Genomic DNA, 19,328 nt, shown 5'->3' on the forward strand with positions numbered 1-19,328 from the left:
TCGTATTTACTGTCTATACCCCTCATAATTTTGTAAACCTCTGTCAAATCTCTCCTCATTCTTCTACGCTCCAAGGAATAAAGTCCGAACCTGTTCAAACTTTCCCTGTAACTCAACTCCTAAAGATCCAGCAACGTCTTAGTGAATCTTCTCTGCACTCTTTCAATCTTACTGATATCCTTCCTATAGTTAGGTGATCAGAACTGCACACAATACTCCAAATTCGGCCTCACAAATGTCTTACACAACCTCACCATAACATCCCAAATATACTCAATACTTTGATTTATAAATGGCAGGATGCCAAACGCCTTCTTTACAACCCAGTCTGCCTGTGACGCCACTTTCAGGAAATTATGTATCTGAACTCCCAGATCCCTTTGTTCCCCCGCACTCCTCTGTGCCCTACCATTTACTGTGTATGTCCTACCTTGATTTGTCCTTCCAAAATGCAACACCTCACACTTGTCTGCATTAAATTCCATCTGCCATTTTCTGCCCCATTTTTTCAGTTGGTCCAGATCCCTCTGCAAGCTATGAAAGCCTTCTTCGCTGTCCACAACACCTCCAATCTTAGTGTCATCAACAAACTTGCTGATCCAATTTACCACGTGGTAAATAGATCATTAATATAGACAACAACAATGGTCCCAGCACAGATCTCTGAGGCATATTGTAACTCGGTTACCTGTTTGGACACACCCCTCTGCTGACTGCCCCTGTGGCTCCTCCCACAGAGTCCTGTATAAAGGTGTTCGCCTTGCCCCTCCCCCTCAGTCCGGGGGCAGACACTCACTGTGGAGGTCGTATTGTACAGTGGATAAAAGCCTTTCAGTATTTTACCAAACCTCAGTCTTTTGGAGTAATTGAAGGTGCTTCAATTTTATTCGCTGTGCGTTTTAAAACATGGAACAGTCCCTGAGACCAGAAAAATTAGACCTCAATCCGCAAACACCTGAAGCTGGAAACGCTTTCGAACTCTGGCTGGCCTGTTTCGAAGTGTATCTAGAGGAGATTAAAGCGACCGACCCCGTAGCGAAGCGCAGAGTTCTACTCTCCAGGGTCAGTCCACGGGTCTATTCGCTGATCAGAGAGCAGCCGAACTACAATGGCGCGATGAACGCACGCAAAAGACAATACCTGAGGCCGATAAACAGCGTCTATGCTCGGCATCGCTTAGCGACACGGCAACAGCGGCCTGGGGAATCGAGTGCTGAGTTTGTCCGGGCCCTACAGACACTCGTGCGGGCCTGCAATTGCCAGGAGCTGACAGCGGCGCAGCATACAGAACTCCTAGTGAGAGACACCTTCGTCACGGGGACCAGGTCAGTGTACGTGCGCCAGCGGCTGCTGGAAAAAGCCGATCTTACCCTAAGTTCGGCGATGGAGCTGGCTGATACATTGGAGGCCGCTCTGCATAACTCCGAGGCTCTCCAGGCACGCGATCCCCCGATGGCCTCGTGGGTGCCGCAGATCCCGCAACCCGCCGGCGAATCCACCTCGGCTGCAGCCAGTCGTGAGTCCGCGAAGTGCTACTTCTGCAGACTGGAGAAGCACCCCTGGAAATGCTGCCCGGCCCGACAAGCTACCTGCTCCAGCTGCGGAGAGAAGGGCCACTTCACCAAGGTCTGTAAGTCAAAACCGCGAGCGGGATCGAGCAGCGCCGCGTGCGAGACGTGGGGGTCGCCATCCTCCCTGCACACTGCCACCATGTGCGAGACATGGGGGTCGCCATCCTCCCTGCACACTGCCACCACGTGCGAGACGTGGGGGTGGCCATCTTCCCTGCCGTCATCTTCCCTGCACACCGCCACCACGTGCGAGACGTGGGGGTGGCCATCTTCCCTGCCGTCATCTTCCCTGCACACCGCCACCACGTGCGAGACATGGGGGCGGCCACCTTGGTCGGTGCCACCTCCCACCGCCTACGACCAACGGGTGCTCACGGGGCACCCCACCACGCCGGACCGAGACAGCGACCCCACCCTGGCTTCCGTGACCCTCGACCAAAGCGCTCCCCACCAGCTCGCAATGTCAATGATGGACATCCTGGTGGAGGGGCACAGGACAAGCTGCCTGTTTGACACAGGCAGCACGGAGAGTTTTATCCACCCAGCCACGGTACAGCGAATAAAATTGAAGCACCTTCAAATACTCCAAAAGACTGAGGTTTGGTAAAATACTGAAAGGCTTTTATTCGCTGTACAATACGACCTCCACAGTGAGTGTCTGCCCCCGGACTGAGGGGGAGGGGCAAGGCGAACACCTTTATACAGGACTCTGTGGGAGGAGCCACAGGGGCAGTCAGCAGAGGAGTGTGTCCAGACAGGTAACCGAGTTACAACATATATACATGGTTTACCACACACCACTAGTCATAGGTCTCCAGTCTGAGAAGCAATCATCCACTACCACTCTGTCTTCTAGCACACAGCCAATTTCGAATCCAGTTTACAACCTCTCCATGGATACCTAGTATCTGAACCTTCTGAACCCATGTGGGATCTTGTCAAAGGCCTTACTAATGTCCATGTAGACAACATCCACAGCCTTTCCTTCATCTACTTTCTTGGTAACCTCCTCGAAAAGCTCTACAAGATTCGCTAAACACGATCTACCACGCATAAAGTCATGCTGACTATCCTTAATCAGCCTTGGCTGTCCAAATACTTGTATATCCAATCTCTCAGAACACTTTCCAATAATTTACCTACTACTGATGTCAGGCTCACCAGCCTGTAATTACCTGGCTTACTTTTGGAGCCTTTTTTAAACAATGGAACAACATGAGCTACCCTTCAATCCTCCGGCACCGCACCCGCGGCTAAGGACATTTTAAATATTTCTGCCAGGGCTCCTGCAATTTCTACAGTAGTCTCTCTCAAAGTCCGACAAAATATCATTCCAGGCCCAAGGTATTTATCTATCTTTATCTGCTATAAGGCAGCAAGCACCTCCTCCACTTTAATCTCTATATGTTCCATAACACTACTGCTTGTTTCCCTTCCTTCCAATATACGCTATGCCAGTTTCCTGAGTAAATACTGATGCAAAAAAAAGCTGTGTAAGATCTCCCCCATCTCTTGAGCTTCATGAAGCTATTTGATGGGGATACAGAAATTATATAGGGACATTGCTTTTAGCAGCTTACAGTTCTTCAGATCAGTAGAGCATGAAGAAGCACACCTCAAAGAAAAACATCCTGAAAATTACAGAATTCACTCTGTATAGAAGTATATTGTTCATACTAGTACCCAAGTCTGCTCACTGAAAGAACAGCTTCACTCTTTGCACCTTCCCCTACTTATCTGGGGCAGCTCGTAGCGTAGTGGTTATGGCAACCGGGGTTCAATTCCAGCCACTGCCTGTAGGGATGTTGGACTTTCTCCCTGTGATCAATCACATGGGTTTCCTCCAGGTGTTCCGGTTTCTTCCCACAGTCCAAAGATGTACCAGTTGGCAAATTAACTGGTCATTGTAAATTGTCCCGTAATTAGGCTAGGATTAAATTGGGGGATTGCTGGGTGACATGGCTCAAAGGGCAGGTAGAGCCTATTCTGTGCTGTACCTCAAGAAATGAATTAAGTATTTATTTCTTCAACGGAAATCTTTTCAATTGTCTACTAAAACAATAGTATGTCCTCACATATAGAAATATACATGTGCCAAAATTGCCAGTTTCTCTTAGAGCATTCCATGTCATACAATATTTGACAAACTTTTTCTTTTCCTTTAATCTTTTGATTTAGTTAACTTTGCAATTCATTGAACTATTTTACCTCCACTCACAAATCACACTGCTATGTGGCAAACTGGGGAAGACAGAACCTGCCGATGTAGTACTCCTGTTACATGCTACACAGGACAAACAAAAACAGAAGAGGAATTCATTTATCTAACACTTACTTCCCTCTACATTGTGATGCAGAGGTACATCCTAGGATGCACTTGGACACATCAACAGTGATGTAACCTGGGTTATCAGGTGTTTTGAGTCTTTCAACATCAGACACCGTCACCTAGGCAACCCAGCCAGGATTGATCAGGCCCTGGCTTGTTTCCCAGCAGCATTGGTCCACAGGTCGCACCTCTTGATTCATAGTCATCTTGTGATGGTTCAGAAGGCTCTTTTCATTGCAGCCTCCATAATGCCAAGGGGAGGGTAGGTTCTACAGAGCGTAGGCTCCACAGCCCCTCCTCTTAAATAATTCTGCTAGCTTCAAGTTCCTTGCACAACATTGCAACATGGGAAAAGATTAATCTAACCTTCTGTGGGACTATGACTAGAGGTCATGGGTTAAGGGTGAAAAGTGAGAAGTTTAGGGGGAACATGAGGGGTAATTTCTTCACTCAGAGGCCTGTGAGAGTGTGGAATTAGCTACTAGCGCAGGTGGTGCACGCGAGCTCGATTTCAACATTTAAGTGAAGATTGGATAGATACATGGATGGTAGAGGTGTGGAGGACTATGGTTCCAATGCAGGTCGATGGAAGTAGGCAGTTTAAATGGTTTGGCATGGACTAGTTGGGCCAAAGGGCCTGTTTCTGTGTTGTACTTTTCTATGACTCAATGACTTCTAAAAGTTAACAGGAATGGGCAACATACCAACATACAATGACTTCTAAAAGTTAACAGAAATTGCAACATACCAATCTAAAATGTGAGTTGGTTTAGTACAAAGTCCTCAGTTTCATTTATTCTATTGTACAAGTAGCCCAGTACCTTGATTGTGGTACTTGGGGCTTTTCACAACTAAACTCACACAAAGTCCTTTCCCAGAGGTCAGCTGAAGAGATGATTAGGATTAGGATGGTGGCATTCAAGAGATAAGAAGGTGGGAGATAGTCAGAGAAGTGGGTAAGGTGGAGATGTTTGAGAATTTGATTCATAATACAAGTCACCATAATGTCAGCTCATGTCAGTCACTCTGGCATGGTTCCGGAGGACTGGAATGTCGCAAATGTAGTTCGGCTATTTAAGACAGGAAGGAGGCAGCAAAAAGAAAATTACAGACCTATTAGTCTACATCGGTGGTTGGAAAGATATTGGAGTCAATCCTCAAGGACGAGATTATGAAATACCTCGAGGTGCATTACAAGATAGGCCGAAGCCAGCATGGTTTCATGAAGGGAAGATCCTGCCTTACCAAGTTATTGGAATTTTCTGAGGTAATCTCGAATAAAATTGACAAGGGAGAGGCTGTGGATGTTGTGTATTTGGGTTTTCAAAAGGCCTTCGATAAGGTGCCGCATATGAGGCTGCTTAATAAGGTGAGAGCCCACGGAATTATAGGAAAGATATTGAAATGGGTGGAGCATTGGCTGATAGGCAGAAAGCAAAGGGTGGGAATAAAGGGATCCTATTCTGATTGGTTGCCGGTTACTAGTGGTGTTCCGCAGGGATCGGTGTTGGGGCCGCTTCTTTTTACGATGTATATCGATGATTTGGATTATGGATTAAATGGTTTTGTGGCCAAATTTGTGGATGACACCAAGATGGGTGGAGGAGCAGGAAATGTTGAAGAAACGGAAAGGTTGCAGAGAGACTTAGTCAGTTTAGGAGAGTGGGCAAAGAAATGGCAGATGAGATACAACGTTGACAAATGTACGGTTGTACATTTCGGAAGAAGAAATAATCGGGCAGATTATTATTTAGATGGGGAGAAAATTCAAAAATCGGAAGTGCAAAGGGACTTGGGGGTCCTCGTGCAGGATACCCTAAAGGTTAACCACCAAGTTGGATTGGCAGTAAGGAAAGCGAATGCTATGTTGGCATTCATTTCAAGAGGAATAGTGTATAAGAGTAAGGAGGTGTTGATGAGGCTCTATGGGGCATTAGTGAGACCTCATTTGGAATACTGTGTGCAGTTTTGGGCCCCCTATCTTAGAAAGGATATACTGATGTTGGAGAGAGTTCAGAGAAGATTTACGAGGATACTTCCTGGAATGCAGGGGCTAACATATGAGGAGCATCTGTCGGCTCCTGGATTGTATTCATTAGAGTATAGAAGAATGAGAGGGGATCTCATAGAAACATTTCGAATGTTGAAAGGGTTGGACAGAGTAGATGTGGAAAGGTTGTTTCCCTTGGCCATAGTCTTAGAATTAGAGGGTACCCAGTTAAAACAGAGATGAGGAGAAATATTTTTAGCCAGAGGGTCGTGGATTTGTGGAATTCGTTGCCACATATGGCTGTGGAGGCCCGATCATTGAGGGTGTTTAAGGAGGAGATTGACAGGTATCTAATTAGTCAGAGTATCAAGGGATACGGGGGAAAAGCCAGAAATTGGAACTAGATGGGTGAATAGTTTAGCTCATGGGGGAGCTGCGGAGCAGACTCGATGGGCCGAATGGCCTACTTCTGCTCCTTTGTCTTGTGTCTTGTGATCTTGTGATTAAAAGTTTGCTCCAGGCTATAATCGAAGAGACCACCATATGTTGTGTATATCCATGCATCTGAATGTTTGGGTGGCGCAGTAACGTTGTGGTTAGCATAACCAGTGACCTGGATTCAATTCCCACTGCTACCTGTAAGGAGTTTGTACGTTCTCTCCGTGACTGCATGGGTTTCCGCCAGGTGCTCCGGTTTCCTCCCACAGTGCAAAGAAATGTCCACTGGCAGGTTAATTGGTGATTGTGAATTGTCCCATGATTGAGCAAGGGTTAAACTGGGGGGTGGCTGCACACTGTGACTCAAAGGGCTGGAAGGGCCTATTCCACCCTGTTTCTCAATAAATAAATAAAATGCAGAATACATACCACAGTGGGTAGAGCTCTCGTCACTCATATCTCCACAATCATTATGACCGTCACAAAGATAAGTGTGGGGAATACACAGATTTGTTGTTTCACATTTTGCATAACCAGGTTGGCAGGTCCGAGGAGCTACAGATAGACAATAGTATGAAATAAACTATATTTAGGAAAACATTTTTAAAACATTACAACACACACACACACACACACACACACACACACATACACAGAGTGGAGTATGATGCAGGATAATTTTGCAGGATATTTTATATCCTGAGTGGTATTAATTTCATATGAAAATTCTGAGTCAAAAATATTAGCTTATTTGTTTATTCTGCAGATTTTATAACAGGGTGTACGGACCCCTTGCTTAATGGCATTGGTCCATGGCATCAAAAAAGGTTGTGAACCTCTGCTCTATAAAATGCACCAAATTGCTAAAAGTAAATTGCATCACAGTCCAATCTGACAATGGATGATACAGCTCAAAACTTTATTTTTAACATTAACTTTATTATTCACAGTGATTCATTGATTACTTTAAAAGTTTCCAAATGTATTATCTATCTATATACTACTAAAACTCTCATGCTCTGTCTGTATGTCTGTTTGTAACCTCCAATTAGCGCAAACGGTTCACTGCAGCGGCACTTTTTTTGGCCAAATCAAATTAAAATGCGCTAATTTACAGAATGCAGGCAAAGCTCAGCGTATAAAATTGCTCATTCGCAAAAATCAACAGGTTCCCTTTTAACCCAACAGCTAATCCGCCATCATGGAAATTGGGACGCAACAGCCCAATGCATGCACACAGCCAGCCTCAGCAGCGACACCTACTGGAACAAAAGGGCAGGGCAGCTCTATTTCGAGGGGTCACATTCTGCTAATCACCATCAGCATGTACAGGATTGGGACAGATCTAACTGCCATCCATCAACAAGAGATAATTAAATCTTATTGTAATGACATACTTTGAGACACCCATAAAACCCTTTGCTGCATTCAAAGGACAGCGGTGACTATATCACGTCCATTTAGGAGAGCGCCAACCACATCCTCAAGAATAATTAGCATCCTTTGGTGTTACTGCTTCATATCTTCTATCCAGCATTAGGGTTAAAAAAAATGGTCTGCCTAATTATGCCGCATGGAAAGGGAAGGGGGACATTATGGTCAAGAGATGACACCAAACGTCATTGGGGAGCGGCAAGAAGAGGGAGAGAACAAGAATCAGACAAGGCCACGGCCGCACGATTCCACGATCAAAGAGTCAGGACAAAAAAAGATGAGAGAAGAAGAGACAGAGGAGGAGAGGCATGCACGTCTCCAGGTTCAGAGACAAACAACAAACAGCAAAAGACATGAAGAGACGGGGGATGAAAGGGCTGTACATCTCCAGAATGACAACGAGAGGCACAAGGGTGGCAGATAAACCAGAAATGATGCCATCAAAAGTGTCCTTCGTTAAATGAGGAGCTTTGCTTTGCTACATGTTGTTCTTCTTTAATAAACTGAGGTTTTCTACTTCAGTTTCCAAAGCAAAGCGATACCAATAGCATTCAGGAAAATTTAATGTTCATTCTGGTCACATCAGACTGCACTACCCCTCTCTGAAAGGGTGCCCCAATGGGTCACCCCGTTGCCTAGTTATATTGGTAAAAATGAATGTGAATGGTAGGTGTTAAGTTTATGATCAAGTAGAAGAAAATGAAGTTCAGAAAATAGAGGTTCATATCTGAAGAAATTAACACGAAATATGATAATGGCAAAACAGGTACAATATGTATGACACACAAAATGCTCCAGGAACTCAGCAGGTCAGGAAGCATCTATAGAAAAGAATAAACAGTCGATGTTTCGGACTGACCCTTCTTCAGGATTGAGAAAGGGTCTCGGCTTGAATCATTGACTGTTTACTCATTTCCATAGATGCTGCCTGACCTGCTGAGTTCCTCCAGCATCTTGTGTGTGTTGCTTTGGATTTCCAGCTTCAGCAGAATCTCTTGTGTTTAAGATTTGCTGCTCCACTGCAAAGTCTCTTTGAGAGATGCTTACCCTGAAGAAGTTTAAATCTTCTCTTCGACAGGAGTTCAGTGAGACCCTATGATCTCTGCCGCCTTCCGCCTCTTCAACCATGTCCTCACCCAGACCCGCCACCATAGCCACGTGTCCTTCTTGGGAACTTGTCTTCACCTATCACCTTCCAACTACCCTCTTTCTCCTCCAACCACCTTTGTATTTTGGCATCTTCGCCCCTTCCTTTTCAGTCCTGAAGAAGGGAGTCAGCCTGAAACATCAACCGTTTATTCATTTCCATAGAAGCTTCCTGAGCTGCTGAGCTCCTTCAGCACTTTGTGTGCATTGCTTTCGATTTCTAGCATCCGCAGACTTTCTTGTGATAATGTGTATGTGCTGCAGTTTCTTCATTGAAATTACAAAGAAAGAAAACTGTGCTAGTTAGGGGGCTTGCACTTTTCCCCGCCCTTTTTACTGAACCCATCTTCAGCTCTGACGTAGGAGGTTAGAGCTGGTATGCCCTCTGAGAAAGTGGTGCCTGGAGTGAATGTGGATCAAATTGGGAGTCAAGTTTGTAGCTTGGAGTGACTCAGCACACAATCAGAAACGCTGCAACGCAAAATGCCATGAAGTGTCATGGTTATGGACCATGCAACAATCCGACACATTTGCCGTGCAGCCCTGAGAGAGACATAGCTGTCCTGTACAGACTGCTACTCACTCTCATAGGCACTTACCTCAGTGGGCAGCCATTTCTCCAGATGCCCTTTCACATTCCTCACTGCATCAGCTCTTCCTATAATCACATGACACACAATGGATACCAGCTCCTAACTTAAACTGACAGCCATTTTGCAAAGTTCAAAGTAAATTTATTATCAAAGTGCATATATGTCACCATATACAACTCAGATTCATTTTCCTGCGGGCATACTCAGAAAATCTATAGAATAGTAATGAGAACAGGAGCAATGAAAGATCAGCCAGAGTGCAGAAGACAACAAACTGAGGGGATGCAAATATAAATAAATAGTAATACATAACGAGAACATGAGATAATGAGATAAAGAGCCCTTGAAGTGAGACCATTGGTTGTTGGAACATCTCAATGGATGGGCAAGTGAGTGTAGTTATCCCCTTTTGTTCAAGAGCCTGATGGCTGAGGGGTAATGTCTGTTCTGTGGTGCAAGTCCTGAGGCTCCTGTACCTTCTATCTGATGGCAGCATCGAGAAAAGGGCATGGGCTGGTTAGGGAGGATCTTTGATGATTCATGCTGTTTTCCTATGACAGCATTTCATGTAGGTGTGCTCAATGGTTGGGAGGGCTTTGTCCATGATGTACTGGCCCGAATCCACTACCGTTTGTGGGATTTTCCGTTCAAAGGTATTGGTGTTCCCATACCAGGCTGTGATGCAAAGTCTCAATACACTCTCCACTACACATGTATAGAACTTTGTTGAAGTATTTGATGTAGTAATATTCTTGCACTGTTCACTGCCTTCCTTATCTCTTCTTACTAGTTTGCACCAAATCACTTTCTTATTACAAATCTGAGTTTATTATATTCCATTATATACTCAATGTTTCTTAATTCAAATATTAGATGGCCCAATTATTGTTATATTAATTAAATATATACCATAATACAAATAGGCACAAAAACTGAATTTGAATTATATATGAGTATTGATAAAAAGCAATACAATTTATATTTCATTTATTTTCTACAATGGGTGGTGAGTGGAGATATGTTTCTACTAAAGGAGGTCCTCCCCTCCGCTAGCCTGCAAGTCACTCTTGGGTGAGGTGTAGCATCTGCTTATCCCCCTGATCAGGGTCACATGAAGCCATGGGAACAGATGGTGGATGCTCGTATGAGTAGCTGATGCATATCACACGTCTGGCCACCAGTGAGATCAGGCAATCTTGGAAGAGTATTGATAATGGCTGGGGTCATCCACCTTGTAAAGACAGTGCCCAGATGAAGGCAATAGCAAACCACTTCTGTAGAAAAATTTACCAAGGACAATCATGGTCTTGGAGACCATGATCAGCCACACCGTACAGCATGGCACATAATGATGATGATGGTGGTGGGGGTGGTGATTTTCTACAATATGTGAACTTTACATGCTTAAGCAATAAATTAGCTAGTTGACATCTCTCAACCAGCTAGTTAGGTGATGTGTTCAACATCAGTAACCAATGAGCTGATTGTGGACTTTTGAAAGGGTAAAGTGAGGGAACACATACCAATCCTCATAGAGGGATCAGAAGTGGAGAGAGTGAGCAATTTCAAGTTCCTGGATGTCAATAACTCTGAGGACCTAACCTGGTCCCAACATATCAAAGCAGCTATAAAGAAGGCAAGACAGTGGCTATACTTCATTAGGAGTTTGAGGAGATTAGGTTTGTCACCTAAAACACTCAAAAACTTCTATAGATGTACCACCGAGAGCATTCTGACTGGCTGCATCACTGTCTGGTATGGGGGTGGGGGCTACTGATCAAGGCCAAAAGAAGCTGCAGAGAGTTGTAAAATTAGTCAGCTCCATCTTGGGTACTAGGCTCTAAAGTATCCAGAACATCTTCAAGGAGCTGTGCCTCAGAAAAGCGGCTTCCATCGTCAAGGATCCCCAACACCCAGAACATGCCCTCTTCTCACTGTTACCATCAGCAGGGAGGTATAGAAACCTGAAGGCACAAACTCAGTGATTCAAGAACAGCTTCTTCCCTTTTGCTATCTGATTTCTAAATAAACATTGAATTCATGAACATTACCTCACTACTTTTAGTACACCCGTACATCATTAACACAAATATGTCATTAGCCAATCATGAGGCAGCAATTCAATGCAAAATTGTCAAGAGATTCAGGTGTTGCTCATGAAGCTTCCTCACTGGGCTCGTGTGGAAACTTGGCTCATCATGCACTGTACTGTGCTGCCGCCTCAGAGTTAACAAACTTCACAACATATACTGGTGATATTAAGCCTGAATCTGATTCTGAATAAACCCATATTTTAGCATCTTTATGAACATTCACTGATTATTTTATGAATTCTCAAACAACATTTCAGTACATGTTCCCCCAGTGAAGCTGAAGGTTTGCATTGTACTTACGGCAGTTTCTCTCATCTGAAGTTCCGTTATCATGGCAATCGTTAATTCCATTGCAAACCGAGCTGTTTGCAATGCACCTTCCGTTATTACAGGAGAATTCAGAATTAGGTTCACATGTAGGGAACAAGCAGCCAACCTCGTCGCTATTGTCTCCACAATCATTATAATGGTCACAGCGATACCTGTACTGTGTGCACCTGCCATTATTACAAGTGAAAGCAGTGGCTGGGCAGGTATGGAAAGCTGGTTGAAAGAAAGAGAAAAAAATAGTTAATGGTATAATACAAAACATAGTTTATGCTATAACAACTTAACAGAGAGCCATAGAAAAGTTGTTGCCCAGAACTACAGATGACACTGAATGAGAAATAGAGATCTCCAAGTATTATTTTCCAAGGAAACAAATGCAAATACACTTCAATGATTTTTACATTTGGCTTATCATATCTCAATTTGCCTATTTCTTGTCAGAATCTCCTCCCTCTTTTTGCATGTTCCGGAGATGGAGGAGGAGATTGTCCTCACAAAATGAATGATTGATTAATTTGTGTTTCTGGTAGTGCTTATTAAATGAGGAGCCTTGCTCAGGGCTTACATGCACCTGCAGAGACTGATGGGATCTTGGACATAACCAACTCACTCACAACACAAGTTTTTGGTCAACACAGTGCTCTATCAGAACTGGACTAAAACATTAGTTTAAATAATGTCCTCAAGTCTTTAAGATGAGTTTGAACCTACAATCAGGGAATGCCACACTATCAACTAATCTAAAAAGGACATTGTAGGACGTTTACCTTCAAAATATACTCCCGATAATTATTTATAGCTGTCCTTTTTAGTTAAAGGTTGCTAAAGCTCTACTATATCTTGCATTGAGTCCAGGAGATGGGATGTTATGTTGAAGTTGAATAAGATATTGATGAAGCCTAATTTGAAGAATTGTGTGCAGTTTGGTCACCCTGCAGGAAAAATGTAAATAAGATCGAAAGAGTGCAGAGAAAACTTACAAGGATGTTGCCAGGACTGGAGGACCTGAGTTATAAGGAAAGATTGAATAGGTTACGACTTTATTCCTTGGGATGTAGAAGATTGAGGGGAGATTTGATAGAGGTACACAAAATCATGAGGGGTGTCAATAGGGTAAATGCAAGCAGGCTTTTTCTACTTGTAGGGGGTAGTGTAAGGGGTTTCTTTTTTTATGTCACTGCGTAGTCTAATTAAAATGGCTTCTTTGTTATAATTAAAAGGGCTTCTTTGTTATGTTAAATGCTGAGAAAGTCCTCCCGCTAGCAGTTTGTTTGAATCACGTTACTGATAAGACGATATTATGTACAAATTGCAATAGTTGTTATGTTTTTCGTGTACCTGTAAGATATTGTATGCGCGGGGTTTTGGGGCAGAAGGCGGGAGAGAGAGACAGAGGATGGACCAGGTGCTGTGAGTCTGCTAACAGGGTCGGACCCCAAGCGGGGCGTTCGGCGAGGAGAGGAGACGGAGACGGACTCTTGTGGAGCATCTCGTCGACCACCGGGGGTGGTCCCAGGCGGCCAGTCCAGGTGGTCCGAGGGGTCGCAGGGTGAAGAAGAAGTTGGGTCCTGAGCTCCAACTGTTTGTGCACAAAGAGATTGAACTGTGATAAGTGTGGCACCTTTTATTTTCCTTTTATATTTTATTCTCTATTAATTATATAGTTCCAGTAATATCTATAAACTGTAAATCATTTAATCGTACCTGGTGTATTGTCTGTTATTTGGTCGGGGTGGGGTACATCACACAGCATCCACACAAACTGATTCCCCAGTCTGGAGGGGCCGAGGGCTGTTTCCCTAGATGACAGGGAGCCGAGCGACCCTGAGGCTGGCTGGGGGGGGGCTACATACTGATAAGAGTAGAGGGATAGGTAAATATGGGTATAGACTAAGAACAATGATTAGTAATGATCTGTACTGCCGCTGGACAAGTCAGAAAGAAACCCTACCCAGCAACAGGTGACGTATGATTCATTGTTCTCTGAAAACGCTAGATAAAGGTTCAAATAAGGAATTATCTGGTTATACCAAAGCATTTTGAGGCATAACTAAATATGGGTATAAGAATAATTGAAGGGGCATCTCAAGGCATGACTAAGTATGGAAAGGATAGCGTAGGGGACAGAACTTTCGAAAGAAAGGGGAAGGTGTCAATATAAGGAACTGATGTATCCAGGCTAGCTTTGGCAGAAAATAATTATAACTAACTGATGATGATTTTACATCTAATAGTATCTTAGCAGGTGACTGAAATTATTCTAATATTGCCTTAACTTGTAATCGTAAGATTTCCTGCATACGTGATCAATGTTATAAATTGTGGCGAATTAAGATTCAGGGGAGGGCAGTGCCCAGATTGGCTCTTTGAGAGATCAGTCTGTAACTTCCCCCATAGCATGCCATGAATAAAGAGTAAAGTTTGATAAAATATTGCTTGGTTTATTGTTTTTTCGTGGTATTTGCGCTCTTGCATTGGGTCGATCTGCCTTGACACTACTGACGTTGGGTGGGACTACAACTAGAGGTCATAGGTTAAGGGAGAAAGTTTAAGGGGAACATGAGGAGAAACCTCTTCACTCGGAGGGTCCTGAGAGTGTGGAGTGAGCTGCCAGTGCAATTAGTGCATGTGAGCTCAATTTCAATATTTAAGAGAAGTTTGAACAGGTACATGGATGATAGGGGTATGGCAGGCTATGGTCCTGGTGCAGGTCAATGGGAGTAGGCAGCTTAAATGGTTTGACACAGACTAGATGGACCGAATGGCTTGTTTCTGTGCTGTACCTTTCTCTATGACTCTGTGACTCTAATCTTATAATCAAAAGTCTGATTTAAATAAAGTTCTATTAATGAGAAGACTGCTGAATAGATAATATTCTTTCCCCTGTGAAATGCAAATTAGAATGAAAGTATTAATTCCACTATTATTTTTCCCTTGGCTTACTTTCCTCGTGGTTCTGTGCTAACCCCACCCTGCTCTCTTGGTTTATCACACCAGTGCTATTTTCCTCCCACACCCCAGACACGAGGGCTGCTAGGTTAAGTGCCTCTAGTGTGTAGGTAACTGGTTAAAATCTGAAAGGAAATGATGAGGGAAAAATAAATGGGAATAATGTAGGATTAATGTGGATAACTGGGTAATGGTTGACATATACTCTGCAGGCAGAAGCACCTGTTACATTGCCATCTCTCCCTGTTGACATACTCCATTTCAGCTAAAAGGGAAAGTAGTCTCTTTCAACATCAATACATCTTGTAGACAGTAAACTGGAACTGGCCACAGACTCTTTCTGTTTCATCACTCTGATCTCCACAATCATTGTCAGTGTCACACTTCCACCCTTCCAAAATACAACGACCATTTAAGCGAGTAAAATAGCCAGTTCCACATGTTGCAGTATCAGAGGGAAAACAATCTTTATTGTCATTAACCAAGCGCCAATTGCCATGGGCAGGGCACTGGCATTCTGCACCATGGGGCCCTGAAATACAATTACAATACACAAGTTAGTAATTGTTAGCACAATCCTTGTACTCACATTCAAATAAACTGCCCTTTCAGAATTCAATAAGCTTATCTTTGCTTTAGTTGTCAACCAGTCATGCTGTTTAAATTTATGTGTAGCTATTTCATGGGCAAATAAAAATTTACCATTTGCAGTGAAATCCAGAGCAAATTCAAGAGAAAGAACGCTGGTCCTTGTTCATTAGGGCATTGAATACACAAGATGAAAACCTTGCCAGGACCTGAGTTGTGGGGAGATCTTGGACTTTATTCCAAGGAGCATAAGAGACTGAGGTACATAACATCAGGAGTGGCATTGACAGAGTGAATGCACACTCTCTTCTTTCTCTCCAGTCCTGCTGAAGGGAATTGGCCTGAAACATCGACTGTACTCTTTTCCATAGCTGCTGCCCGGCCTGTTGAGTTCCTCCAGCATTTTGTGTGTGTTACTTGGATTTCCAGCATCTGCAGATTTTCTCTTGTTTGCACACTGCCTTTTCTCCCCATGGAAAGTCAATCAGGAACCAGAATTGTACCCAGGTCACCTGTACTGTAAACCATTGTGCTAACCACTACGCTACCGTGCCCTTCATGTAAGAGTTCCATTCCTGACAACTGTCCATAAGCCAATTTCTTCCCGAGTTGGAAATATCTGTTTTCTATAGTAACCCATATCTTACCACAGTGTTGTCTTTCATTTCAATGACTTCTTGCTTTAGCACCACTATTTTTAAAATAACAGCACATATATTGTATCCAGTCATTAATACATACCACAAACATTTTATTATTGTAAATTGTAATTACTATATTGAAAACGCTTTACACTTAGTGGTACAGTAGCATAGTGATTCACACAACACTTTACAGTACCAGCAACCCAGGTTCAATTCCCATCACTTCCTGAAAGGGGTTTATTTGTTCTCCCTGTGACTGCTCCAGTTTCCTCCCACAGTCCAAACATGTACCGGTTGGTAGGTTAATTGGTCACTGTAAAATTGACCTATGATTAACCAGTTTCCCCCGGGATCAATAAATTATGACTATGACTATAACTATGACTATGACTATGATTTGGCTAGGATTAAAACTGGGGCATTGCTGGCTGAGGTAGTTCGAAGGGCCAGAGGGCCTATTCCATGTTGTATCTCAATCAATAAATATACATATGGGAGAATTTGAGTCAAGTTGGCGTTCCATTGGTCAGGTCATCCACAACCTCGGGAGTCCTGTAAGTGGAATCAAGTCACAGACTATCATGAATTCTTTATGTAATGGAACGAGCTTATGGGGCTAAATATAAACATGAGAAAATCTGCAGGTGCTGGAAATCCAGACTAACACAGACAAAATGCTGGAGGAACTCAGCAGGCCAGGCAGTATCTAGGGAAAAGGGTAAACAGTCACATTTTGGGCCAATAGATCTTTAAATTAATCCTTCTTACAGGGCTCCCCAGGTTATGGATGACCTGACTGATGGAAAGCCAACATAACACAAAATCTGAAGAATGAAGAAAGGTCTCGGCCTGTTTACTCTTCTCCATAGATAGTGCCTGACCTGCTGAGCTCCTCCAGCATTTTGTGTGTGGGGCTAAAGCCGCCTCCTAATTTCTGTGATTTTATTTGAATGGATCTTTTATTAAGTGAAGACTCATAAAAATAACATTGATTGATCATGTATTACTTAACAATCTCTTCCAATATATTAGACATAGACCGCCGGTACCTGGAGTACAGATGTGACTGCACCCTCCATTAAACTGATCACATGGGTTACTGCATTGCTGCTGCTTCGTATCTGACATGACATGGACATCCATTGGACGATCTGGAAGGTTCTGAATCATCACAGTTTGATCTGATCCATCGTACTTATTGACCCGGTAGATGCTTCTTGTGTTCCAGTCTGTCCAGTAGAGATATTCTTCAAAGATAGTCACTGCAAATGGGTAATTTGCAGTGCTAACAATCACCTCGCGGTCTGTTCCTGTAAGACTACTGCGTTCAATCTTTCTTCTGAAATAAAACCAGGTAATTCACAGAAAGCATTAAAGATGTGATTTATCTCTGACTGTATTTGATGCAATGCAAAGTAATATTGCAAAATAATCTAGCCAATTACAGCTAACATATCTGAGGCAGTGGCTTTTTCAAACTTTGACAAACTTCTTTCGATGTGGGCTGCATCATGGCCCAGTATGGAAACACCAATGCCCTCAAACAGAAAATCCTACAAAAAGTAGTGTACACGACCCAGTCCATCACAGTAAAACCTTTCAAGCCATTGAGTACTTTTGCATGAAACACTGTCGCAGGAAAGCAACATTCATCATCAGGGATCCACACCACCTAGGACATGCTCTTTTCTCATTGCTATCATCAGAGAGAAGGTACAGGAGCCTCAGGACTCACACTGCCAGATTCAGGAACAGTTATTACCCCTCAACCATCAGGCTCTTGAACCAAAGGGGATAACTTCTCTCAAATTCATTTGCCCCATCATTGAAATCATTGAAACCAATGGGCTCACTTTCAAGGAACTTCATCTCATATTCTCAATATTTTTGTTGCTTATTTATTATTATTATTATTTCTTCTTATTGAATTTGCACAGTTTGTTGTCTTCTGATTTCTGGTTGAACGCCCTAGTTAGGTGGTCTTTCACTGATTCTGTGTTAGTTACTATTCTATGGATTTATTGAGTATGCCCACAAGAAAATGAACCTCAGGGTTATTTATGGTGACATATTTGTAATATATAATTTTACTTTGAAATTACCTTATTTTCTTCTACACACCCTGTTACAAGGAGATTCTTAATTGTTCCTCCTTCTGCCATATGTTAACCATTGATAACACTACTGAGATATACGTCCCTCTGCAGGCACCCAACAATCTGCTGTAACAAAGCACTGGTGGAATTCAGTGGGTCAAGTGGTATCCATGGGGGAAGGAATTGTCAACAATGATAAAGACCCTCTATTGTTCCATTCTGTCCACAGCAGCTGTAGCATATAAATGCCATCACCAAGAAGGCCCAGTTGTGCCTCTACTTTCTTAGAAGTTTGGGCAGATTTGGTATGTCATCTAAAACTTTGACAAACTTCTATAATTGCACAGTGGAAAGTACCCTGACTGGTTGCATCACAGTCTGGTATGGGAACACCAGTGCCCTTGAATGGAAAAAAAATTACAAGAAGTAATGGATATGGCCCAGTCCAGCACAAGTAGAGCCCTCCCCATCATCAAACACATTTCCAAGGAGAGCTGTCGCAGGAAAGCAGCATTCATTGCCCGGGACTCCCCAACATGCACACCATGCTCTCTTCTCAGTGCTGCCGTCAGGAAGGAGGAGGTAGCCAAGATTCATGAGTTGATTTTAACACTGCTGCAACCCCAAGTTTCACTCAGGTGTGGAAAGTAGAATCTCAGAGTTGTATACTGCATACATACTTTGATAATAAATGAACCCTTGAACCTTTGAAAAAGAGCAAATGTAAAATCTGTTCATGAACCCATTTCAGGACATGGATATTTTTAACTTTCCTGTAGATGTGTAGTGGACAGTATATTGACTGGCTGCATCACAGCCTGGTGTGAAAACACCAATGCCCTTGAACAGAAAATCTTACAGAAAGTAGGATTCAGCCCAGTCCATCATGGTAAAGCCCTCCCCACTATTGAGCAGATCTACACAAAGTGGGGTCACAGGAAAGCAGCACCCATTATCAGGGGCCCTCACCACCCAGGACATGCTCGCTTCTCACTGTTGAAATCAGAAAGAAAGTACAGGAGCCTCAGGACTCTCACCACCAGGTTCAGGAACAGTTATTACCCGTCTACCATCAGGTTCTTGAGCCAAAGGGGATAATTTCACTTGCCCCATCATTGAAATGTTCC

The 19,328-nt window shown here is 43.3% G+C and overlaps 2 protein-coding genes across 3 annotated transcripts in view; one reads left to right on the forward strand and one right to left on the reverse strand.

The window, feature by feature from the left end:
- The window catches only part of LOC140198774 (low-density lipoprotein receptor-related protein 2-like), a 359,184-nt gene that overhangs the window by 241,346 nt on the left and 98,510 nt on the right, over nt 1-19,328 (reverse strand). Inside the window, 4 exon segments of the mRNA XM_072259784.1 lie at nt 6,758-6,883; nt 11,895-12,137; nt 15,202-15,405; nt 17,155-17,444. Of these exon segments, the coding sequence (XP_072115885.1) occupies nt 6,758-6,883; nt 11,895-12,137; nt 15,202-15,405; nt 17,155-17,444 (863 nt within the window).
- On the forward strand, nt 812-17,464 carry LOC140199644 (uncharacterized). Of its 2 annotated transcripts, XM_072262080.1 has the most exons (3): nt 812-2,329; nt 15,585-15,722; nt 17,138-17,464. In XM_072262080.1, exon 1 carries the CDS (start codon nt 907-909, stop codon nt 2,176-2,178), a length of 1,272 nt encoding a protein of 423 aa, XP_072118181.1. In that variant the 5' UTR covers nt 812-906; the 3' UTR covers nt 2,179-2,329; nt 15,585-15,722; nt 17,138-17,464. The 2 variants fall into 2 exon arrangements, with proteins under 2 accessions (XP_072118181.1, XP_072118179.1); XM_072262078.1 differs by lacking the exon at nt 15,585-15,722.

This window comes from Mobula birostris, chromosome 6, assembly GCF_030028105.1.
Source record: "Mobula birostris isolate sMobBir1 chromosome 6, sMobBir1.hap1, whole genome shotgun sequence".
NCBI lineage: Eukaryota > Metazoa > Chordata > Chondrichthyes > Myliobatiformes > Myliobatidae > Mobula > Mobula birostris.